This window comes from Silene latifolia, chromosome X (assembly GCF_048544455.1).
Source record: "Silene latifolia isolate original U9 population chromosome X, ASM4854445v1, whole genome shotgun sequence".
NCBI classification, from domain to species: Eukaryota; Viridiplantae; Streptophyta; class Magnoliopsida; order Caryophyllales; family Caryophyllaceae; genus Silene; species Silene latifolia.
The window spans coordinates 315,145,546-315,173,273 of NC_133537.1; the positions used below are offsets into that span (position 1 = coordinate 315,145,546).

General features: G+C 39.1%; 1 protein-coding gene across 1 annotated transcript; it reads left to right on the top strand.

The window, feature by feature from the left end:
- The first annotated feature begins 21,354 nt into the window (after positions 1-21,354).
- On the top strand, positions 21,355-22,665 carry LOC141620578 (uncharacterized). The gene has a single exon (XM_074437413.1). It carries the CDS (start codon positions 21,355-21,357, stop codon positions 22,663-22,665), a length of 1,311 nt encoding a protein of 436 aa, XP_074293514.1.
- Positions 22,666-27,728: the final 5,063 nt, after the last annotated feature.

Genomic DNA, 27,728 nt, shown 5'->3' on the forward strand with positions numbered 1-27,728 from the left:
AACACACTCGATCGAGTGCCTAAACCTACTCGATCGAGTAGAGGCTACTTGATCGAGTGCCCACCATACTCGATCGAGTGCCCCGACATCAGACCCAAAACAGACCTTCTGATCTCTAACATACTCGACCGAGTAGCACAACCACTCGATCGAGTGACCCCCTACTCGATCGAGTGCCCTATGTACTCGATCGAGTGCCCAAAAACACGATTCTGGTTATAAAAACGTCAAATACCTACTCGATCGAGTCAGGCCCACTCGACCGAGTACCTCACCTACTCGATCGAGTGCCCCCTACTTGATCGAGTCATGCTGACTCGTATATACTACCCGCATGTCAACTCTCATATCTTAACATACTATACAACTTTATAAACTCAACATTATAATATAGTTAAACATGCAATTCTACACAACTCCTCATATGATCAACAATTACACTACTTCATGTTATCAAATGCTACATAATAAACAACCGTCATGCTTCTTATACGAACAACATACATATATGTACTTCACTAACTTTTCAATCACCACATCAATCTTCAACTCCCAACATCCATCAATTCACAACATATATCGTCACATTCTCATACAAGCTAACAATCACCACATATGACCTTGACATATACCCCCGATGTGACCGGTTCAAAATTTTAGGGCGAGTTCGCGACTTTAGGCCGTCTCCCAAGTCTTTGCATTAGCTCCAACAACCTTTACCCCGGGTTCATTTTAATTGACTCCCTATATTCATTAGATTCATTGGTAACAGGTTTCAGGATCGTCGCTCTGATATCATTTTGTAACACCCCCATACTCCAAGTGCCTTACCAGGACCACTCAGGTATAAAGATGCTACCATCTCGGTTGCCCGAGGCAATGATAATCATCAGACAATAACGAAACAACATTTAAATAGTATAACTTTAGTGAAAGGTTACAATCCAAAACCAAATACCAAAATACGGTTACATGTTCTGAAAACCAATTGTCTACTCAACTAAATGAAATGTTTAATGAACTACTCAGGCTACAGCGGAAGACTCTATCATCTGAAAGTGGCACATCCTAGCTATCCCATGTAACTAGACTCATACCTGCTCAACAACGGCTCACCATCCCCGAATGGATCACCACAGTTTTTAAAACAATAAACGGGGTCAGTACTAATCACACAATTTATATAATCCAACAACACAGTAAACAAACAACTCAATCATCACAGATATCCTCCGAACTCCATTCCCAACTCCACAATACTAACTACACACTAAAGTGTGTAGCCCTGCCAGAGTGCCCATCGCAACAGGTCACTCCACGCCGCCAGTGGGGGACCGCAGCCGTTCCCACCTAATCCCCGCTCATCTCCATTGAGCGATAAACCCAAATTCCTTAATGTGCACATCCCTACTGTGGCGGGTTCCACAGAAGGCGAATAATGGGCGTGAAGCCACTCCCGCAAGTGACTCCACTCAACCAGGGACGTGCCCCGAAGAACACATACAGATACAATCAACCACAACTACTATCAACAACCAAATCCAACAATCGTCACAATACGAGTATGATAATATTCAACCATCACAAAACACCAACAACACATTATGGGACTAATACTGAGTAGGGAAACCCTACCTGGAAAGCAACACAGCCAGACGATCTCAACAGTTGTTATCAAAAAGCCCCTTCTACGAATCCTCCTCCTAACATACAATCATATAATTACTACCAATCAAGAAATACAACAAAACCCCCAAATCCCCAAATTAGGGTTTAAGTAACTTTAACGAAATATTATAAAAACAGTACATAGATCTTACCCTCGACGCAAGGATTACAAAGGTATAAAGAAACACGAATTCCGACCTTCCAAGCTCCGGGATTTGCCAACAATGCAATTGATGCGAAGAACGTAGATTGTTTTCTCTTTTGAAAGTATTTAGGTTTGTAAAGTGTATTAAGAAAGTGACGGAAGTAATTATATACTAAATCGCATTATTAAAAAAACCCGACAAATCATCCCCCCGTAAACCGGCTACTCGATCGAGTAGCTGACATACTCGATCGAGTATCCAGGTTACTCGATCGAGTACCCAACAGGTCAGAAACTATTTTAAAACGCAACACACCCTTACTCGACAGAGTAAGGCCCACTCGATAGAGTAGCCAGAGACTCATAAAACCGTAGTATTACAATTATATTTCTAGATAGCGTTGGTACAAAATAACACTTATTAAGATGCAACTGCATTCCTGAAGCTAAACTAAGTACATAAGTTCCTACTGAGACGGCAGCTACTTTAGACCCGTTTCCCATTCGGAGATCGCCATCACCCTTGTTTAGCTTTCTTATGCTTTTTAGGCCATGAAAATGATCACACAAGTGAGAACCGCAACCAGTATCTAATACCCAAGTTGTATTTGAAGCATAATTTATGTCTATCATAAAAGATTCGGTTGAGAAATTACATGTCGGCTTCACAATGCCAGCTTTTATGTCATCCAGGTATTTTGTACAATTACGTCTCCAATGTCCCTTGTTATTACAATAATTACGTATCTTTAAGAGGATTACCCTTTATAGGTTTAGGCTTGGTAGAGCAATTCACAATTGCTTTACCTTTGCCCTCCACCTGAACGGGCTTCTTACGTGCGTTCCTCCTAAACTGCTTCTTCCCCTTCACGTTTATTGCAAGCACATCTTTCCTTGTACTCCCACTTAATCCCATGTCCTTCTCTGCTTGCACAAGCAGAGAATAGAGCTCATGTAAAGTCTTTATCATGTTTGTCATATTATAATTTACCATAAATTGGGTAAATCCTTTGACGTGAGAGAGAGAGAGAGTGGAGCACTCTGTCCACCACTAGTTCGTCAGGGATCTTACATCCCAACCCCTCTAAAGTTTCTACGTACTCAATCATTTTAAGTACGTGTGAACTTACAGGTTGACCATCTTTGAGGTTAGCCTCAAAGAAACGAATTGCGGTGTCATATTGAATTATTCTCGGGGCTTGAGAAAACATAGTTGAAAGCCTCGAGAATACTTCATGTGCATCACGAAACTTGACACATTGCCTTTGTAAAGCAGGATCCCTTGAAAAAATCAAAACATTTTTAATTGCGCCGGATTCCTTTTGATAATTTGAAAAAGCCTCCCTTACATCGGCAGTGGCCCTAGTACTAGGCGAAGGGGGAGAGGGATCGACAAGGTAGCGTAATTTGGCATCACCTGCGGCACCTAATCGAAGTTGTTCCTCCCAATCTTTAAAATTACTACCGTCGGCTTTTAATACATATTTGTCCATAAAAGAACGTAGTTATGAATCTCTAGCTATGGTGACGGTTTCACTAGTAGAAGTCATCGTGATTACTACAAAGGAAATAAAGGAAAGATTAACATTTATCGTCTAGAAATATTTAACTTGTGAAACTATTTAACAAGTTCTCATTTATATAATGATCTCTCACTAAATTATATAAATGATTCCAAGATCCAATTTTATATAAATACGGGCACGGTGGACTAATTCAACCCATATTTATATTAATTTGGTGAGTCAACATTTTGACTGATTCTACTACTAGAACTCTTGGTTGACGGATTTTCTTAAAATTTATCTTTTAGCGCCAGAAATAAATATGGGCACGGTGGACCGATTCAATCCATATTTATCCCGTTGAGTCCAACCAATTTTCACGTGTAATAACCTTTATTACCCTACTTACCCAACGTAAAAAGAGTGTACCTCGGTGATCCGAACCTACCTCTAATGAAGAAGGGATTCATAGGTGCTATTATTTGGTAAGGCTTAATCTCAATTTTAAACAAATGTGAGAAATCTTATCAATTTAATTGTCTATCACCTTTAAGTGAACAAAATTAGTGAATGCTAGACGATTAAATCGATAACAACAAAAATAAAACATGTAGTGACGATTTGGCATGAATGCATATAAGAAAGAAAACAAACAAGTCCTAACATGGCCACCTAGTTAATCTAATTAACTAAAATTATTATACTTCGGAACCAACTCCTTGATCCCTTGAGTCTTCATAAAATGGCCTCCTTCTTTAGGATTTCGGAACGCCTTTCCGAAAACACCGTCCTCATGAAAACTCCGTCTTTAGATGCTTCATCTAATTACTAATAATTAAATTACATAACAATACCCTATTATACAATTTGTAATAAAATTAAAATAAAAACTATTAATTAATTACAAATTAAGCGATACGAAATCACAATTAATTACAAAACAAATCGATATCCCCTTACATTACGGGAGATACCAATTTCTACCTATGGCCATATTAAGAAAAATTACATAATTATAATGCTAAAAAAAACATTCATCCAAATGAATAATAAAATGCATTATGGAAAATGACATGCCAAATCGTCTAACTTACCAACAGCGATCATTTGAGCTTGCTTTGACGGAATTTTTAACAATAAAAATTCATAAACAATTCTTAAAACAATTTTAAGACTTACCCATCATACTAATCTGGTCTAATATCAAAATAATTATTCTCAACAATTATATTGAATTTATATGGGAATTAAAACACAATTATGACAAAAATGATATAATAATTCACAATTATCATACAAAAATTCCATTTAATTTAAAAATTTATGGAAAAATAAATTTCAAAGCCATGAACATTCTGGTCTTATAACAAAAATGCCATTCAAGTGAAAACTTTTGGTTTTAAAATTTATTTAAACAATTTTACAATTTAATCGGTAAAACGACAATTTTTACGATTTAATTCTAAATCAAACCATAAAAATTGAAATGACTCAAAATAAAAATTTTTACATTTTGGAACAGTTTCCAGGGGCTAAAAATTATAAAATTTCGAGCCCTAAAATTAAATCAATATTTATTTACAAAATAACCATTATTTACCAATTTTTATCAAATAAAAATCAATAAACTATCTAAATTAATCACATTAACTTAAAGTATCTACTTATCTCATAAATAGAACATACATGTGGTTATTTCTAAATAAATATGCATAAAATTAACATGTAACTCAATTTAATTAACTCTTAATTAATTTTAATGCATTTTTACTCAATTTTATGCCATTTTAACTTATAAAAAATGGAAAAATTTAACAAAAATCAAATTTTCGTCACATATCATCCTAAGACCAGATTATTTACATGCAAGACTATATTATGTGATAAAAATAATTTTAGTAACATGATATCAATTTTATTAATTTATCTCATAAATTACTAAAATCGTCTTAAGACAACATGCATGTATTTAACAATGCTTTGATACCACTTGTTAGTTATTTAGACCATATTAATACTCATATTATGATATTAAAATTATAAATTAATTTAAAATGGTCTAAATCTACATGCATGCAAATAAAAGTATAAAAGATGGTATTAAACCATCTTAAGACAAAAGTTCCTTACATTGTATAAGGCAAGTTTTGGGCAAAACTCAAGGACTCCTTCCTTGAAGTTGTTCTTGAGCTATGGAAAATATATGATCCTCCAAGATAACAAACCACCAAAAAGATGGTCTCCTAAGGATACACCCAAGAATCAACCCAAAATCTACTAAATTACTAACTAGGTAAATTTAGTAGTAAACCTTGTTTATTATATATTTGATGTACTAATAAATATTATTGCTTTGATAATATTATTAGTTGATAATTATATGTGTTTTTAGATGAATAAGATGAACAAAATAAGAAGGAAAATTGGTCTCTAAAAGATATGAAGGCAACCGGTTTTAGAGCTTAGAAATGGACCAATTTTACTTCAAATTTTTCCAACATCAGAAATGAGGTGAATAGTGGGGGTATTTATAGAAAAATATGGGGAACAATTCTTAGTGGAAAATCCACTTAAATGGACACATGTATGCCCTCAAAAAAACCGGAACATGTGGACTACTTTTGGTCCATTTCGATTTTTGACATTTGCCCCATAAATGCTTATAAGTCTTATATTTAATTATCTTACATAATTAAATATTAATTTAATTATTTAACACTTAAATAATATAAATTAACTACCAATGACTACTTAACTATTAAGTAATCATAAGACCATTTTATTAACATACAATGTGTCAATATTAACCCATTTAGCTAATTTTACAACCTTTTGTAAAATTTAATAGCTAATTGATTCTACCTCAAAACATATACACATATCGTATAAAATTAATTAATTAATAAATTCTAATCATTTATTATTTAAATATCACATAATTAAATAATAAATCTCCTTGTCCCGAGTTCGTAACCCGTCATCAAATAATACATTTATGTGACTAACTAAAAGTCAAATAATACAAGGAATTAATTATCTCGTGTCTCATACAAATAATTAATTTATTCTATTTGGGCATCATCCTACAGGTGTGACCTAAAGGGATCAGATGATCACCGCCGTCATACGACAATAATGTCAAACCCTAGTCAGCCAATCATTACTGATAAACGATGACCAGCTGACAAATAAAAAGATAAATCCCTGATATTCCTTTTACGAGATTTAATATGTAAACGCACTCATTGTGGAGGACACTACTCCAACATTTATGCCGTCGTAATGATGATTTTCAAACCGGTTTTACAATCGTTTCAAAAGCAAATTTTCATGTCGTCGTAATGACGATTTTCAAACTGGTTTTTACAACCGTTTCAAAAGCATCCTTTTTATGCTGTCATAATGACGATTTTCAAAATCGGTTTTTACAATCGTTACAAAAACATCATTTTTATGGCGTCGGAATGACGATTTTCAAACCGGTTTTTACACTCGTTTCAAAAGAACCTTTTTGTGCCGCCATAATGGCCAATTCAAAACACGGATTTTAAACCATTTTGCGCCGATATATAGACTTTTTGCGTCGACATAATGGCCATTTCAAAACCCGAAAATGGCATACCTTTTTCGAGGCTTTCCAAATCCCGAGGACAATACATCATCCTCGAGATAACAACAATTTCAACACCTTACAAACCTTGATTTTCAAAATGCAGGATTTTCGATTTCAAAACCGTCTTCGGAAACAACACATTGTTTTCAAAGCCACCACAACTTTAACTCAAACCGTTATTTGAAAACAAACTTAAGACAACCCTTTTCAATTGGATGACTCTTTGAAAACCCGTACTCTTCGGAGGCCGTCCATAAAACAACAAATGAATCTTTTTGAAATTTTCTATTTTCGAAAATTTCAATCCATCACTCCAATTCCGCCTCGTGTCTACCGAGTCAAAGCAAACGTACTTATGGGTCTTTACATATGAGTCGTCTCACCTCGAGACTCGTTCAACGGCGCCACACCATTACATTGAACGCGAGTCAACGTTTAGTCAACACCGTCGCACCATTAATCGAGCTAGCACCAAGGCACCACACACGGTTGCCCTTGTCTCGTTGGGTCCAAAGTTATCTTTCCGTCCTTTGTGTTGTCGCGTTTAGTCGTTAAACCGTGTCGGATTGGGATGTAACGTGAGCCATTTTCTGCCTGAGATTCATGGCCCCATCTTCATCTTCGTCCAATAACAACAACGATGACAACATGAATCTCACAACTGCTCAGCTAGCCAGCCTCCTCACAGCCCTTAAGGTCACCCTGGACTGTGTCGAGACCCATATCGACAACCTGGAAAATATGAAATTCGGAGAACACACCGCCTTTAACCGAAACTGATAAAAGGTCTAAGCTCTTGGAAGAGCAACTCTTGGCCCGTGGAAACAACATTCACCTCAAAAGCAATCGGAGGTTCGAATCCGTTGGGGATCAACTGCCTGACAACTTTACCTTAACTGATGTACCGAAGTTCAAGGGAGTGGAGGACCTGCTCAATCACATCCGAGCTTTTAAGGATTACATGTCCATAAAAGGGGTCAAACAAAAACTCTTCACCTAGATCTTTCCATCGTCCTTGGAACCGATTCCCCGCCAATGTACTATTCCCTCGATCCAAAGAGCATTACCACTTGGGACGAAGTCGCCGTTGAATTTGCTAAACAATACACCAACAACTTCAAAATCCAAGCCATGACCCGCACTCTTGAGGTCCTGACTCAGAATGATAATGAGGGATTCACCGAATTCCTAACCCGTTGGAGGAGGGTGAGCACCCAATTGGTCAGTAAGCCAAGTGAATCAACCTTGGTGAAGAAATTTTTTTACAACCTCCGTCCAATTTATGCCAACCTGCTGAGGTATAAAAACATCAAAACCTTCCAGGATCTGAAAATCCTCGGGGCCCGTATTGAAGATGACCCGCGCAAGAGCGTTTTGGCCAAAACTACAGGTAGAGGCTATCAGGGACCTACGTCATCTGGATCTCGCCCCTACGGTCAAACAAACAAAATTGACGAGGTCAACCTCCTCAAACAAACTACAAATAAATCTGAGCGTCCTCAAAGGACATTCACCAACTTGGGAACAACCTATGCTAGCACCCTAAAAAGGCTCATGGACCAAGGGAAACTAATGCAACCAATCAGGCCCACTCCGGACCCGTCTGAAGCTAGGAAAACCCGCTTTTGGAAACCTAATGTCTATTGCCAATATCACCAAGGCAAAGGCCATGACAGAAAAGCTTTCTTCAAGCTGAAGCACGCCATTCAAGACAAGATCTAGAAAGGAGTAGCTACCCTTACCTCCGCCAGCAAAACCAAACAGTGAAACAAACCCCTTGGGAATCCACGCCATCGCGGATGACGAGCAACCTCTGGATTGGTCGCATCTCATCTTACCTATTGAGGATGCGATCAATGCCTTGGAAAAGGACACCCCGGACGGGATGTTCGTATTCAGCGCCGCAAGCATGCTCACCATGTTTCAGCAAGTTGAAGAAGCCATAGCCAGTCTCTCGGAAAGAATCACCCGACTTGAGGATACTTACCACCGACTGATTTTTAACCCACCAACACCTGCATCACGCTCAAGAGAGGGCCCTCCAAGCACCCAAAACTCCCAATTCCAGAAGGAATTGCTTCCGCAACCATTGTGGTATACACCTCATAATATAAACCACCATAATCAACCCCACAATAATCAACCCCACAACAATCAACCCTACAATAATCACCCTCACAAGAACTTCTCCCACAAAAACTATCCTCCAAGGAATACCGCTTTAAGGTACCCTTGCGACACCGAAGTCAACGACATCTGGCGAGATGACGTAGATGATGTCTATATTGTCTCGGGGAAGGGCAAACGAGCCAAAGAAATTGATTACCTTACTCGATCTGGACGCCCTTACCAGAACCCAAACAACACAACAAATAATCCGACAACAAAAAATGATCGAATCGTCCTGGACGTGGACGTTCAACCCAGGGTTCCCGAGAACTCGATTCTCAGACAACTCCAAAAGGCCAATGTCGAAATATCCATTTGGAAACTGATCGCCACATCCTTCGAGCACTGCTAGGCTTTGATTCAGGCCTTGGGGAGTTGACAGTGCCTTCCACCTCCTCTCCTGAAGAAGTGGTAGCTCATATGAACAGGGATATCCCTGACCTGAACAACCTGATCATCTTCTCTGACGAAGATATGCCTCTTTTCGGAGCCAACCATAACTTGGCTATGTATATCACCGTGGAGTGCTTGAAGAAGAACTACACATGGTCCTACTGGATGATGGATCTGCAATCAACGTCAATCCCCTCAAAACGGCTCATAGACTAGGGATCAAGGAAGCTGACTTAATCCCAACCAATCTAGAAGTGTGCGCCTACGGCGTCACTCGTCGTAAGGTCGCATGCCTCATCACCCTGACCATTGCAACAGGACCCCTGGAGAGACAAGCCAGTTTCCAAGTGGTCGATATAGACGCATCGTTCAACATGCTTCTGGGACGCCCTTGGATCCATGCTACCAAGGTCGTCAAATTAACCCTTCATCAGAAAATCAGGGTCCCCTTCGACGGAAAAACAATCACAATCCTTACATCCCCAATTAAGTCTGTCATGAAAAAGGGGATAGCCTCTTAAGTCACTGAAGAGATCGACTATGAAATGTGGGGATTGAACCATCATCTTTTGATTGTGATCCGTTCTCAAACCTCACAGTCAACCGCATCTTGATGCGTCAAGGTTATTTCTCGGGCCTACCTCTCAACCCACTGAAAAGCACCTTGCCTCCCCTGAAACAGGCTAAGGTCCCCAACATCCTCTTCGGGCTAGGCTACAAGCCGACCGATGAAGACATCCAGGAAATGGGTCTTCTAGTAAGGAAGCGCAAAAAGCAAGGAGTCATCCTCCGCCCATATCACTTAACTCTCAATGGCTACTTCGTCCTCAATGGAGAATCCGAGCTTTACAATGGCTTCCCTTAGCCAATCTACAGCCCACTAGAAAAGGTCAAGCACCCCGGTGTAGAAGTGTTTCACGACTGCTACTTCGTCCCCGATAGCACCAAAGTTGCATCGACCAAGTCTGAATCGACCCCTTACATGGACGGGCAAGCTGTGAGCCTCCTTTTCGGAGAAGACAACGTCAAGCACCTCAACTACGAGGACATCATCAACATTGCTCTCAAAGACAACCAGTTCGATCCCACTGCCTTAATCTCTGATGCTAACCCAGAGAAAGCTATCCACGGCTGGAGAAAAACTATCAAATGGACCGACTGTTAAGGCCGCATTCTCAAGATCACAACTGGAGAAGGCCCCGTGTTCAAACAGGGAAGTGAAGACGAGACTGAGTCTGAGTCCGAGTCCGAGTCCGAGTCTGAGTTTGAGTATGACGACGAGTCTGAGTCAGAGTCTATATTAGGTCATAGCGCTCCCGATGCCCCGGTCAAAGTCCATTTTCCACTAGTTTATCACAAGCTTGTGGGTACCTCAGAGGCTGACTCAACTAAAGTCACCCCTACTCTCGCAGAAGGTAGAAACCTGGAGCTTTTTCCAAGGGCCGCCTCCTCTACTGCGTCGCCTCTGACTGCCCATGAGATGCCTGTCCTATTCGAGCTTTTCACTCAGGTCGACTTAACGAATGTTAAGTTTTCTTATGACTAGTCTCAATTTAACTACAATGAAATTCTGAACGAATATGAGGAATTTGACTTGAGTGACTACCCACCTCACCTAGCCAAAGAACTCGACAAGCGAGAAAATAGAACACCTATCGTTGAGGAGACCGAACCCATTAACGTAGGGACCGACAATACACATCAAGAACTTAAGATAGAGACCACCCTTGACCCCTCGGAAAGACATCAATTCATCGACCTCTTGTTCGAATACAAGGACGTATTCAATTGGTTCTAAAAAGACATGCCTGGGACCGACAAAGAGATTGCAGAGCACAGGATACCTATTAAGCCCGAAGCTAAACCCGTAAAACAAAAGTTGCGCCGTATGTGCCCTGAATGGGTCGTGAAAATCAAGGAAGAAGTAGACAAACAATTGAAAGCCGGTTTCATCAAAGTTTCTGAATATTCAAACTGGGTGGCCAACATAGTCCCCGTACCCAAGAAAGACGGAACAATTCGGGTTTGCGTTGACTTCATAGACCTAAACAAAGCAAGTCCAAAAGACGACTTCCCTCTACCACATGTTGACATCTTGGTTGACAACACCGCCGAGCACGCCCTATTATCATTCATGGACGGGTATGCTGGGTACAACCAAATCAAGATTGTTGAGGAAGACATGCACGAAACCGTATTCACTACACAGTGGGGTACATATTGCCACACTGTTATGCCCTTGGTCTAATCAACGCAGGAGCAACCTACCAAAGAACCGCCACCACTCTCCTACACGACATGATGCACAAGGAAGTCGAGGTATACGTCGCCGACATGATAGTCAAACCGAAAGAGCGGGATGACCACATCAGCACCCTTTGAAAATTCATCTCTCGCCTTCGAAAATACAACATGAGACTAAATCCTCAGAACTGTGCATTTGGGGTTACCTCCGGAAAACTCCAGGGATACGTCGTCAGCAAAAGGGGCATCAAAATTTATCCTACCAAAATCAAAGATCTCCAACAAATGCCTCGGCCTAAGAACGAGAAAGAGATTCGGGAATTTCTCGGTCAAGTTCAATATATCAGTCGCTTCTTAGCCAGTCTCACTATGATTTGTGAACTCATCTTCAAGAAGTTTCACGGCTCCGATCACAACGATTGGGAGGATGATTGTCAAAAGGCATTCGACAAGATAAAGGAAATCTTACCCAAGCCTTCTGTCCTCATGCCACCTCAGCAAGGAATTCCCTTATCCATATACCTAACCGTCACCGACACGGCCATGGGAGCAATGCTAGTGCAAACAATCAACGGCGAAGAACGAGCCATCTACTACATCAGCAAAAAGTTCATCGAATACGAAACAAGGTACACCCAACTAGAAAAGACATGCCTTGCCCTGATTTGGTCAACAAAGAAGCTGCGACATTACATGCTCAGCTACACGGTTCACATTTACTCCAAGATGGACCCTGTCAAATACATCTTCGAAAAACCCATCCTAAACGGAAGGCTGTCCAGGTGGACATTCATGCTATCCAAATTTGACCTCAAATTCGTACCCCTCAAGGTTATCAAGGGAAGGGCAGTCGCCGATTTTCTAGTAGAAAATCTCGTCAATGAGGATTCAATGACCGACACCAGGTCACTCCCTAACGAAGACATCCCTTATGCCGACACCAACGCATGGGACCTCTACATCGATGGTGCATCAAACCTGAGCGGCTTCGAGGTAGGAATCCTTCTACTATCACCAGAAGGGGGACACGTTCCGATCTCAGTCAAACTAGACTTCGCGTCACCATCAATTCCGCCGAATACGAAGCATGCCTCATCGGCCTACACGCAGCCATAACACTTGGCATCAAAAAGTTGAGGGTCCACGGTGATTCCTCACTTATCATCAATTAAGTGTCCGGATCATGGAAAATCCGAAGCAACAGCTTAGCACCCTACCAAGCAAAAATTAACCAGGAGGCCAAATTCTTCGACCAAATTGACTACTTCCATTTGCCACTGTAGGAAAATCAATTTTGTAATGCCCTAGGAAACCTTGTCGCGCTCGTCAACATACCCGACGACATGACATTCATGCCCCTATGTGTCGAGAGAAGGAGCGAACCAGCTCACATCCGCACCCATCAACAACGACGAGGAAAACCATGTCGAACGTTGGTACCAAGCCATCCTCAACTACAAAACCATAAACGAATTCCCTTCAAACTCTGATACAAGAGGACAAAGAGCCATCCGTTTACTTGCGTCATAATTCGTGATAAACCAAGAACAATTATACAAAAGAACACCCTAGGGGATCCTTCTCCTCTGCATTGATCACCACAAAGCCAAGAAAGTTATGGAAGAGGTCCACAACGGAGAATGTGGCCCTCACATGAGTGCAATGATGCTAGCCCAGAAAATCATGCGGCTAGGCTACTACTGGACCACTATGGAAGCCGATTGCAGAAACTACGTCAAACATTGTCACAATTGTCAAATCATCGCCAACATACAACACATACCACCATCCCTTTTATACACCATGACATCATCCTGGCCTTTCTCGACCTGGGGCATCGACATCATTGGAAATTTCAACCCGATAGGTACCAAAGGACATTTCTTTGTCCTCGTCGCAATCTACTACTTCACCAAATGGGTAGAAGCGCAATCCTATGCAATCTTGACCGCCAAACAAGTGGCCAAGTTTATCCAAGACAACATCATTTGCAGATATGAGGTACCTCATGAAATCATCAGCGACCAAGGCTCCCACTTCTGGGCGGAATCACAAGCCTTGTTGGACAAATATAAAATCAAACGACACCGATCATCCCCCTATCGTCCCCAAACCAAAAGAGCGGTAGAGGCAGCAAACAAAACACTCGTCACCATCATCAAAAACTGCAGGACAATTACCGCGATTGGCCGAGCAAACTCCTATTCACACTCTGGGATACCGAACCTCTATTCGAACACCAACAGGATCAACGCCCTTCTACCTAGCATAAGGTATGGAGGTAGTACAAATAGTAGAGTTAGAGGTTCATCCCTACATATCCTACTAGAAAGTTAACTTCCTGAGGCGGAATAGACACGTTGAAGGTTCGAGCAACTCACACACCTAGATGAATGGCGACTCAACGTGTTGCACAACGACCAACTATACCAACGACATATATAACAGGCATTCAACAAAAACGTGAAACCCAGAAACATAAAAAAAGGCGACTTAGCCCTCAAGTCGGTTCGAGCACCATTACCCGTCGATCCGAGGGGGAAATTCAAACCCAATTGCACCAAGCCATATCTAGTCAAGAAAATGCTTTCGGGGGCGCAGTGAGATTGAGTGACCTAAACGGGGAGGATTTCACAAACCCGACCAACCTAGACCAACTTAAGAAATACTACCCTTGAAACTTAACGACCAACAACCTTTCCCTAGTTTCACAGCTAGTGACCGCAATCCCAACCAACAACCTTTCCCTAGTTTCACAGCTAGTGACCACAATTTCCCTTTCAGATCAATTCCTTAAAAGTTCTAATTTGAAATTGCATGTTTTATCGAGTCTAAGTTACGGCACCTAGCCATGTTTCAAATAGCCTCTAATCTGTCAAAGGCAACATCCATTTGCATTCCAACAAAACATCTAAACTACGAGCATGGTTTGATTTCACCTCTTCAGGTGGATACGTAGGTAGCCCTTTCTTACACAAGAGGGATACAACCACAATACCCAAAAAATCAAACAAAACATTTGAACTACAAGCATGGTTTGATTTCATCTCTTCAGGTGAATACGTAGGCAATCCTTTCTTACACAAGGAGGATACAATCATCCCAAAAAAAAAAAAAAAACACACATTCCCTTTTTTCTCGACAAAAAAAAAAAAAAAAAAAAAAAAAAAAAAAACCTTTCTCCCTTCCCACAAAAATCTCCTTCGCATGTGCAATGTTTAGGATAATTCAAACCGAATTGCCTTTACAAGATGGATGGAGAAACAACAAGTGTTCACAACATTTACTTAGCATGAGCAATCCTCTTATTTAATTAATAATGAGAAGGATTACAAACTTGCCAACAAATAAAGTTAAGCAAGTCCACAACTTGCCAAGCTAGAACGTCGACTAAGTCATCTTACATAGTAATACTAGCACAAAAACACACAATACATAGCTAGTACAACATAATAAAAACACACAAACACTAATACAACATAATAATAAAGTGGGTAATGAAGGTCTTCATTCTTCCATTCTACCCTTGCCTTTTCCTTTGGGATACATCTTCCCCTTCTTCTTCTTGCTAGCCCGCCTAACATGGGCTTCCTCTTTGGAACGGATCCACAACGGCAACGGCATTCGGTCTCTTACAAAACCTCATACACGGCCAAGGTCGAGCAAACATGCGACTCACCGCCTCTTTGAGACGCAAGCTCCTACTCTTCGGTGGCCTCACCACATCCTGGCTAACGGCATCGGCAAAGTCATCAAAGAAGGCACAGTTGGCCTTGCCAACCTCCCTATACTTCAAATCGATGACTTCATCCTTGCGGAACTTTGACCTTTCTTCTAAGGTTTGAGCGCTTGACCACTTGACATAAGCAGGATTCACCCATGGTGTTGAAGCGGGGTTTGGTATCTCCCAAGTCGGCCGAGTGGCCTACCACCTCTCAAAAGCCTCCACTAGCTTGGAGTTTTGAAACACACTCTCTTGGAAGAGAGTGTCTTGAGCGGGCACCTTTTGTTGACGGCCCATTTGCCTCATAACCTTTTCCGAATAAATGAACGAAGCAACCTTCAAGCCCACAACCATCAAAGAGTAAGAACAAGCGGCCGGAGCGGGCAACCCCGTGAAGGACCTCAAGTGCCACCACGGCACCACTGAACGAATATGAGGACCACCCTCCTCCACCAATCTCGAAGTCGAATAGGCCTCAGTGGACCCAAAGCTATCCGCGTACAACTTTTTTGTCATAGTAAGGTGACAGAAGGAGTAAGAAAAAGCATCGACCGGAGGCTCAGCATACATTAACCTCTCCATGAGCCATACTTGTAGGATCCTTGGAGATCCAAACGAAGGAGCTTCTCCACAAGAACCCTTCTTGTCCAAAGCTTGAACAATCTCACCAAGCACTAACCACGATGGATCCCGCCCGTACTCCATTTGCTCAACAACATGTACAAGGGTCATGCTACCATACCATCGTGGCCTCTCCTTATTCAAGGCATCAACAAGGAGGCAAGCATGCACTAGCCAAAAGGCAAGAGCTCTTCTCCTAGCCATCTCCGAGATATTGACATCCAAGCGGTTTAAGAAGATGTTGATAAGAGCCACCATATCAACGCCATGAGGAGCAAGGAGTAAGTTCAATTGGCTCGTCGACAAGCCCAACATAGAACAAAACTTCTCCTTATAACACAACCGAGTCGGAGAAAGGACCGCAGCACAACCCGACCACCCTTCAATAGCACCCACTTCTTCGGCGGGAGGGAAAATTTCACCTTTCGGAAAAACGAAAACATGATGTTTCGAATCCCAAAAACGAGAGAATGCTTCAAGGAACGAGGATTGCACCTTAACTTGATGAAGCACCAACAATTGACCAACTCCCATTAGGATAAGTTGATACTTCTCGGGAGGCGATAAATCCCGGCACCAATGTCGCAACCTATTTTCGAAAGCATCCAAGAATTATTTTGTGGAAGAATAGAAAAAAGTTTTTCGTAAAAATGTTTTTCGTGTATTGGATGATGAAACAATGAAGCACAAACGTCCATATTTATACAAAACAATCAGCATTTTTTTTTCGGAAAAAGGGGAGCCACCTTGCATCGCCCAGGGGCTCGCGCCTCTTTGGGTTGATTCTAAGAATCCGCACCATGATTTGTCCTTGTCAAGTGGTGCTTCTTTATGACGCATCGTTTTTCTTGCCTTAAGGCTCGCGTCTCTTTAGGCCTATCCGGAATTTTTTGTGTTTTCTCACACTCACATTCCCTTGGATTCATGCTTTACGAAATCCGACACGGTTTCCATAACCCAACTTTAAACATAAGGTTTCCTTGTCAGTCGAAAATTTTGAATTTTTTCGCATTTTTCGCATTTCCACAAAAATCAAAATTGATAACATAACATCAATTTATCTAAAGACGCTCTTGCAAATTCGGGTCTTGATCTCGCAAAAATCAAAATTAACACACTCACAAAATCTCTTTTTGAAAGTCATCCATGACGGTTTGAGTTTTAATTTTTGAGTTGTATATCAATTTTGGCAAAATTCGATGCAATTTAATTCAAACATGAATTAATTTCTCGAAATTTCAAAACAATTCCATTTGAAAACTCCAAACATGACGCCTTGTCGCGAATATTCAAAATTCGTTTTTTAACAAACAATTTCAATTTTAACTTTGAGTCATCGTGGTTAATTATGTTTTCAACATATATTTTCGCATGCTCGCGTGTATGTGTATGTGCTACCTATTGCCTGTTTTCTAAACTAACAATGAAGGAAAAATGCCGAAGCAAATGGGGAATCAGCCATTGACCGTGCTTCTCGGAAACACAACAAAAAAAAGGGCCAAGCAAAACAAACAACAAACCAAAAACACATATATACAAACCGCCTCACGCAAAATACATCAACACACGTCTGATATAAACAACTGACCATACAAACAGGATCCAGTACAAGTATATATCTTACAGACACTGGCCTAAAACAATGAACTGGGGGCTATCCGCCACCTACCGAACTAAGCACAACATATCCTTCTAAACCAGAAAAGAAAGGGAACAACCACCAGTAGAAAAAACCCCTATCACGACGCAGTTATCGTGGCGGTTCTAAAAGAAACGTTGTGAAAAGCCCAATAAATTGGCGGAAAGGAAATATTTTTGTATATAGGAGTTCTATTGTGGCGGTTTAAGTAAGAACCGCCATGATAACATAAGCTTTTATGGCGGCTCTAAATAAGAAACGCCACCATAGTTCAATAGTGGCGGTTCTATTAACAACCGACGTTAAGAATGACGCTAAAAATTTATACAAATTTATAATTTTTTCGACTAAAAAACCACCATGATATGTTTTTATGTTGGTTTCTAACTAAAACCGACGTTAATAGAAAGATTTAAAAAAACAAAAATAAAAACCTCCGAAAAAGGGCAAAAACCTTTCAGCATATACACGATTTTCATTCAACCACGAAAACCTCAGCTGCTGCTTCGTCTTCTTCAATCCAACCGCCAAAACCTCGCATCCCCTCACAATTCAATTCCGGCAATCGGAAACCTCCTTTCCTCACGCCGCCCTCCGACATACTATTGGATTAAGTTCCCCAGAACTTGTTGTTTCCGTTTACATCGACTATTCTTCGACTCAATTCAATAATCAATTCCAATTTCAACTCTGGCAGCCCTATTTTTCGGTGACACCACAAGCAACGATACAAAGCCACCGTCTTTTATCCGCAACAACATCAAAGGTACCGTTTGGCCATATTTAATTCCAATTACAGTACCTTCATTAAATCTTTATCACTATCATCAAATTAATCGTTATTGTATTATTGTGTTATTGAATTATGAATCATTGAATTATTGAATTATACAAAGTAGCATCTCTTTTAGTATAAATGTAATACTTGTTTTAGGTTTATAAAATATCGAGTTTAAAGTCGAGTATTTGCTGCCCCTTGTTCATTTTGGTATGACTCGTTTTTAGGGCTTATTTTGTTTCGAGTTGTAGTGTGTTGATAGAGGTTGTTGAAGGATTCGAAGGGTATGAATCTAGGATGGGTTCCATTACGTTTTAGAGTTGAAATAGAGGCTGGTAAGTAGCAGTGACATCCTCTGTTCTAGTTGGTTTTATTAATACAGAATACAGTACTGGCACTACTAATAAACTAACTTTCTCAATAAACAGCTTTTGTATTCAAGTTTTTCTGTCAACACAACTAATTTGTATAGAGAATATATTTTCTCAATTATATGAGAAAGAATTCAATATAATGTAACCTAGTTAAGATACATTTCTTAATCAAACATCAGTATAGATAAAAAAGAAAAATGTATGAGAAAAACAGTAATACAATATAAACTGAATGACTAAAGTAATGAGCTTGACGAACGAATAACAGCATATAACTCCATTGACCCTTAAACTCTTCTCACAATGTTGCTTGAGGAACAAAGGTCACCATCTGCAACATAGAGCTTGTGTATAGCCCGTATAGGCCCTTTAAACTACCATTGCAATGAGCTTGACGAACGAATGAAATTCACATTCCAACAAGCTTTGATTGAGTTCTTCTGAAATTTTGCTCTCTTTGATGGTACCTTTGCTCTGGAATCACTCCCTTGAATCCTTAACATATTAGTCCTAGCCATAATGTTGGATGAAAAGGGAAAGAGTACAATGAATGAACAAAGTGAATGTGTTGGCTGTTGATATCCTTAAGTAAAGTGCTTACGTCATTTGACCAAATGCCTTGAGAAAAAAGATACCCATAAAAAATACTCCCTAAGTTATACTAACAACACCATAAATTTTCTTACTTTTCCCACCAAAATAATATCCTTTTAATTGGGCCTTATTTGGATACTCTAACTACCATGAATAATGAGCTATAAATTGACAATCTTAAATAATGTTTCCTGCCGTATTTTAAAACTATCTCAAATATTATTTTATTTTCTATTCATTTTATTACTCTATCAAGTTTTCTCTCTTTTTGGACTCATCGAACGCGCATGTTTAAAATTTCACAAAAAAACTGAGAAGATGTGATACGTTCAATTAGAAAATTAATTACAGGGTTGAAAAGATTTTTTTTTTGGAAGAGGTCATAGTTCTCATTAATAAAATGGGAACACGAGATCTTACAAAGAATAGGCCTCTAGGAGATTTCACTAGACATCCTCATCCTACTAGTAAGCTAAGCATTTCATAATTTACGATCCACATACTCCAAGCATACAACCTGACGCAAACACAATACTTAATCCATTTTAGCACTTGTTCAATTGTATGATAAGCCCCTACAAAGATTCTAAAGTTCCTTTCCTGCCAAATACTATAAATCCGGCCGGCAGCAAAAACAACACAAGCCAACTTCTTCCGCCATTTTTTACTTCTGTATAAAGCTAGCTTGTAGAGCTCATGCTTTAGGCTGAAAACTTGTCTAGTAAGCCCCAACCAATGAAGAATCCCCTGCATAATTGCCTTTGAGAAAGGGCAATCAAAGAACACATGACTATTAGTCTCAACATCTTTGAAACAAAGAGTACAACGACTCACCATAGGCATGCCCCTGCTACAGATATTGTCAATAGTAGAAAGAGCCTTGTGAGCCGCAAGAGTAGCAATGAAAGCAAGTTTGGGAATGACAACCCCTTCTAACAGTGGTGCCATCCATTTTAAAACTGGACTTGTGCCATGAAAAATATCATACACCTCCTTCAAAGGTAGTCTGCCATGATGATGCCATGTCCGAAAGAAACCTTTGGCTATCTCCTTGCTGCCCACTCTGGCCACAAACTCATTTCTGATGTACAGAATCTGATGCCAGATAGGAGAAGTAACAATCAACCTCAAGTTCCCAAAAAGACCTATCATGAAAAATGTATTCCTTGGACCAGCATATCCAAATGGAATCATAGTTATAACAATACTTCTAAAACATTTTTAACAAAAGTGTTTTATTCCAACTTAAAACTTTCCTTATGTCAAACCCTCTTGTTTTCTCTCTCTACACACCTTGCTCCAACTGAAGAAAACCATCCACCTGTGAGATCCGTCTCCCCAAAGGAACTGCCTACAATCTTTCACAATACCCTGGATAATCCTCTTTCGTAGCAGGATGAAAGCACACCAAAAAGATTCAATGCCAAAAACCACATAGTTTAACAGTTGAACTTTACCCGCATAGGAGAGTTGTTGACTAGTCCAATACCCAACATTACCTCTGATCTTTGACATAAGTGGTTGGAACATATCCCTGGTTAGGCTAGAAAAATGAAGGGGAGTACCCAGATATTTAAAGGGAAAAGATTAATTTATCACATAATAACGATTATAACCCTAATTACATATATTGAGTTTCTACCGTTATATTCTCTATTGAAAATTTGCCCAGAAATTACGAAACCCTAGTTTTTGAATTAATATTAAGAAACTCATATACTATTAAATAATTGTTACTAATTTCACAATATATATGTTTGAATTAATTATAGCATGGATCGAAGTTGGATGTATGAAAAGCGTGATTTTGAGTATCTTAAAAGGCTCGGTGAATTTATAACTCAAGTTGTTGAACATCAAAAATGACACGGGGATGATGAACAACTCATGTGCCCGTGTAGCGCATGTAAGAATCGAAAGAAGGTGAATTCTTCAAGTGAAATGCAAGAACATTTGATATTAAAGGGCTTTAAACCAAATTATACCGTGTGGATATGGCACGGAGAGAACGAGAATGATATTCCTAATTGTCTCACCGCCATAAATGTTGAGAAACAAGTTGATAATATTATGGTTGATTTTGAGGTAATTGGAGAGGATTGTAATAACAATGAGGTTAATGAGTATAGTGATGATAAGGAGTGTAATATAGAGGATGATAATGTCGACCATATGATGGATGATCTTGAAAAAGATTTTGTTGATTGTCCGGAAATTTTTCAAATGTTGGTTAGTGATTCAAAGAAGCCGTTATTTCCGGGTTACTCTAAATTTACCCGTCTATCAGCGGTGTTGAAGTTGTACACCCTAAAAGTTGGGAACGGGTGGAGCGATAAGAGTTTTACTGCTTTATTAAAACTCTTGTCTGATATGTTTCCGGAAGGTAATGAGCTTCCCACTAACACTTATCGATGTAAGAAAGTGCTCTGTCCCCTCGCTACGAATTACCAAAAAATCCATGCGTGCCCGAGTGACTGCATTTTGTACCGTAAAGACTACAGTGACTTAGATGAGTACCCACGATGCAAGAATTCAAGGTATAAGCTTAAAGAAGGTCGTAAAAAAGGGGGTACGGCCAAGACCTTATGGTATTTATCAATAATACCATGGTTTAAGCGTTTGTTTGCAAATCCGAAGGATGCCGAGTATATGTTATGGCATGACAAAGGGAGGAAGAAAGATGGCAAGTTACAACATGTCGGTGATGCTCCTCAGTGGAGAACAATCGATAGAGATTTCCCGGAATTTGGTAGTGAACCTATAAATTTAAGATTAGGGCTTTGCACGGACGGAATTAATCCTTTCAGAACTCAAAGTACCCAGCATAGTACTTGGGCAATAATGTTAATAATTTACAATCTCCCTCATTGTCTTACTACAAAGAGCAAATACATTTTATTGACCATGTTAATATCAGGTCCTAAACAACCGGGTAATGACATTGACGTGTATCTAGAGCCACTAATAGAGGATTTGAAAATGTTGTGGAATATTGGAGTGGAGATGTTTGATGCAGCTAGCGGTTCAAAATTTCAAATGCGTGCTATGTTGTACTGCACTATCAATGACTTTCCTGCGTATGGTAACCTCTCAGGTTATAGGCTGAAGACCGATAAGGGGTGTCCTGTATGTGATGATGACACAGAGGCCGAATGGTTGGAGCACTCTGGGAAATATGTTTACATGTGTCATCGCTGAGGGCTTGACCCGGGCCATCAATATCGTAAGAGGAAGAAGGCATTCTATGGTAAAACTGAACACCGGTCAGCCCCTTTAGTTCTAAGTGGAAAAGAGTATCACGCACGGGTTAAAAACAAGTACAGAGTTTGGAAAACCATACAAACCTCCACTAAACGGTATATATCACACAAAGAGGTCCATATTTTGGGACCTACCTTATTGGGAGCATTTGTCGGTTAGGCATTGTATTGACGTCATGCATGTAGAAAAGAATGTGTTTGATAGTATTATTGACACTTTGTTGAATATACCTAATAAAACTAAAGATGATGTCAAAGCGAGACATGACATGGTTGCTAGGTGTTGTTCCGAGGTAAATCCAATTCAGAAGAGGAAGTGTACCTACTTACCCCCAACTTGCACAACTTTGTCCAAAAATGAGAAGAAGGTGCTCTGTGAATCTTTAAAGGGAGTGAAGGTGCCGCATGGATTTTTCTCCAACATAAGTAGCCTTGTTTCAATGAAGGATTTGAAGTTAGTGGGATTGAAATCTTATGATTGTCATATTTTGTTAACCCAGCTACTGCCTATAGCTATTCGATCTATTTTGCCTAAGCATGTCAGACAAGTCATCACAAAGCTTTGTAAATTCTTTAATGCAATAAACGCGAAAGACACTAATCCAGATTCTTTGGATGATTTACAAGTCAATGTTGTTGTGACACTTTGTGAGCTTGAAATGTACTTTCCAATTAATTTCTTTGACATTATGGTTCATTTAATTGTTCACCTAGTGCGAGAGATAAAACTTTGTGGACTGGTATTTCAGAGAAGCATGTGGGCGATGGAGAAAGAGATGGGAACCTATAAGAGACTAATAAAGAATCGATATCGTTCTGAAGGCAGTATTATTGAAGCAACAGTTGCTTCTGAGACACTCGGATTTTGCCAAGATCATCTGAAAAATATGCAACCTCTTGGACTTCCTACATCTCGACATGAAGGGAGGCTTGAAGGGAGGGGTACTTGGGAAAAAAGGTCATTACCGTTTATCGTGCTTTATTTGACAAGGCCCATATGTATGTTTTTCAATACATGACGAAGGTTCATCCATATTTAGAGAATCACTTTGCCATATTGAAAAGACAATATCCAAATAAACGTGAAGTTTGGTTAATAAGTGAACACAATCGATGTTTTGCACAGTGGTTTAAAGAAAAGGTAATGACATAATTATCAAAGAAAACACACAAGATTAGTGACAATTTGAGATGGTTAGCAAATGGACCAAAGGCTAACATCTCTTCTTATGAAGGATATGATATCAATGGGTTCTGCTTTTACACAAGTCGTCAAGATCAGAAAAGTACAATGCAGAATAGCGGAGTTACAATTGTTGCATCATCAGTAGAATATCTTGGAAGGGGTAAGCAACCAGTGGATATAACACGATCGTATTACGGGGTAATCTTTGATATATGGGAGCTTGATTATGTGGATTTTTTTGTGCCTTTATTTCGATGTAAATGGGATGACTGTGAGAAAGGCATCAAGGTTGATGAGATGGGATTTATTTTGGTTGATTTCAATGTTATTAGCCATATTGATGATCCTTTTATACTTGCATCTCAAGCGAAACAAGTTTTCTTTATGGAAGATCCTTTGGAAAATAACCGTTCAGTTATCCTTTATGGTAAAAGGCGCATTCTCGGGGTGGATGGTGTTGTTGATGAAGAAGAAGAGTACGACCAACTTGATGAACCTTCTCCTATTTCTACAAACTACCAAAATCTGCAAGTAATACTTGATGAAACTTATTTGCGTGAAGATCATGATGAGGGAATATGGTTTGATAACCCGAAATAGTTGTTTTTCTTTTTAAAAGAACAGATATTTATTTCATAAATAAATAGCTTGAACAACATAATAAAATAAATAGCCTGAACCAGGCATTAGTAACCTTTGTCTTCACTGTATCCAGGCCAGAGTATTACTACTATGAGGCAGCCTGTGTGACAATTAACGTTTTAGTGTACTTGCACTGTTGGATATGCTCTAACACTAACCTCTTTAACTATATAGTTTTCAGATTATCAGTAGCAAGCCAGGAGTTTAAGCTGCATGTCCACTTTATTATCCCCTGTATCTTTTATCTTGGCTCTCTCTAGCAGCATAGACTATAGATAATTGTGCATTTGTAAACTGAATACCGTGGACAAAATAGACATGGTTTCCAATTTATGTTTCTTAATAAATTTCTATTTATTTCAGGTGCTCGAGATGAGTGAAAATGAGGTTAATGACTCTGGTCCACGGCAAAAAACGAGAGGCGTGACAACTGGAAAGAAGTTTAAAGAAGTAAATCCAGCAAACCTTTGTATTGATTTTAATGAGTATGGTCAGCCAGTGGGAGAATACCATGCGAAATTTGTCACTGACATGGGAGTTTTAGTTAAAAATATCAAGATCATATACAATGATTGGGGAAAGGTACCATTGGGTGAAAAAGAAACACTTTGGAAAGAAGTAAAGGGATAAAAAACAAATAAATTTGATAATTAGAATGTTTAGTTTTTGTCTTACTGAGTTTTGTATGAAATTTAGTATTGGTTGGATATTGTTTTTATTTTTCTTGTGTAGATCACTTGGAAGATTAAAGATGACACGAATAAAAAGGATGTTCTAAAGATGATGTCAAAAGCATTCAGAAAATTCAGGTTTACATTAACACGCACTTCCATTGCAAGACCATTAAACTTAAGGATAGAAAAGTAGCCGGCGATACTCCTGTTGGTAAATATGATCAAATTAAGGCAGATGTTTGGGAAGAATTTAAAAAGCAACGCAGGGATAAGAGCTTCTTGGTGAGTATTGATTAATGTAATAGTAAATTTATTTAGTTCAGTAACTAAACGCATCAATGATCGGGATTATTTATGGGTTAAAGCATATACCTCATCATCTAATGCTCCTCTACCTCAAACACTAAACGTGATAGAAGAATACGAAAGTAAACTTTATTGTTCATTAATTTAGTATAAATGTTAGAATGAACAAGTATTGATTGAAATAAGCACCTCACTGTGTCATTGATGGTTACTCAGTGGCTTCTCTTTAATAACTAGACTTCTTAATATTATTAAATTCGTCTTTTAATTTATTGCAATTAGTTTAGAAATTAACAAACAAATCCCTTCAAGAAAATTGTTACCTTAAGACAGATTAATACATTAGCAAACTAGATAATTAACGTCTCCCTGTGGATTCGACCCATTCTTGCCACTAGCTACCAGTTAGTAGTAATTTAGGATTATTTTGATATAGGCTATACGACTAAATCCTTATCAAATTTGGCGCCGTTGTCGGGGAGGCAACAATTTCTGTTTGTTTTTATTTAGTTTGTCTTTTGTCTTAAGGAACTCCAGTTCCTTGATACTGTTTGATATTTTTCTTATTGTTTTCATGTAGGCCCAAGTCTGACAGGTCCAAGATTGCACCTTTTGATCCCGAACCAGAGAGAAATTTTCGCTACAGACGAAAATTTCAAAGAGAATTAGGTCAGGTGGAAGACTTGAGTACACTTGACGCCAATTACGAGCTTTTTACATTCTTAGAAGATCAGTCCTTAGAACTTTTGATATATATCTTTATTAAGACCTGAGTTAAAACAATATGCACACATATAATAACTATTAATTGTACTTTTAACTTATGTTCAATGTACCTTCTGTAGTAAATCAATGTACATATTGGATTAGTTAAATGTATTTGATAAAATTTGAACTAACTATTTTATGTACCTATGGTAATTATTATTTGTAATTATAATTTACATAATTAATATAAAATTTACATTCATTATAGGTCATATTATTATAACGAAAAATGTATGTGCATAAAATATATTTATGCCAAAAGTACATCTTATTTCCATTGGAGCATAATATATACCAATATGACATGTCATGTATATTCCAATTAATTATAAAGTATATATATATCATTAACTCATTAAGTGCATCTTAGATATAATAAAAGGGGTACATATATAGATTTGAGATTCAGTGAGAACCAATAAGATAATGAGAACCACGAGAACTCAATTTACAAAAAATTATTTTTAAAATAACGACATATTTGGATTCGGCGTACAATTTAACGTGTAGATAATATATTTCTTGGTAAAAAATGGTAAGTCATAGACGGAAATGGAGGCGAAATACATTTTACTAATTTTAATGCACCTAATAATCATTTTCATGTGTGTAACAATTTTCATGAACCTAATACTAGTTTTCATAGATCTAGAGCCTGTTTTAGTGAGTCATTGTATTTTTGTACACTAAAGTATATATTTTTTTAATATAATAAATAGATTAAGTTTAATTACTCCCAACTTTATACTTGAATGAACTAAATTAATGGTAAATGAAATGGTTTATGAAAACTATCAAGAGATAAATAGAATAAAAATTCCCAACAGATACTGATGGGGCATATTCTGCACCAGCTGACCGAGTCAACATACTGAGCAAGGTCAAAGATATCCACAGCAAGTCAACGACTTAGACAAATTTAACCGACAGAAACTGGCCGGGCCTGTCTCTTGTACCTCGGTTAGGACAACTAGCCAGCCAGGGCACATATCCGCGAACTCATATCCAAGACCCCTCGGCGGCGAGCCAACAGGGCCCGCCGGCCTGCCATGGGTCCCTCGGCCGAGGGTAGATCAGTCTTTCCACCTGCTAGCCACTTGGCCACTACGTGACAAAAGGTGAAAGTCTATAAATACTCCTCAACCCTCATTGAGGAAAGGATCAGAAAAATAACCCAAACACCTCATAATCTGGTAATATCTTCCTTATCTCTCTACAATACATACTTCGCCAAGTAACACATAACTTAATCCTTTTAAGTTTACTGACTTGAGCGTCGGAGTGAGTTTGCTCGGTACAAAGCCGAGCCCTCGTTTGTTCATTGTTTCAGGAGACCGAAAGGAGGATTCAATCAAAGACGTCATTCTACAAGCACGGGTGGTAACAAGTAACTGCTCTGGAATTACACCCGGAACAATTGGCGCC

What these genes read in the sequence shown, in the direction of transcription:
- LOC141620578 (XM_074437413.1), top strand. Translation starts at nt 21,355, where the DNA reads ATGTGCCCGTGTAGCGCATGTAAGAATCGAAAGAAGGTGAATTCTTCA.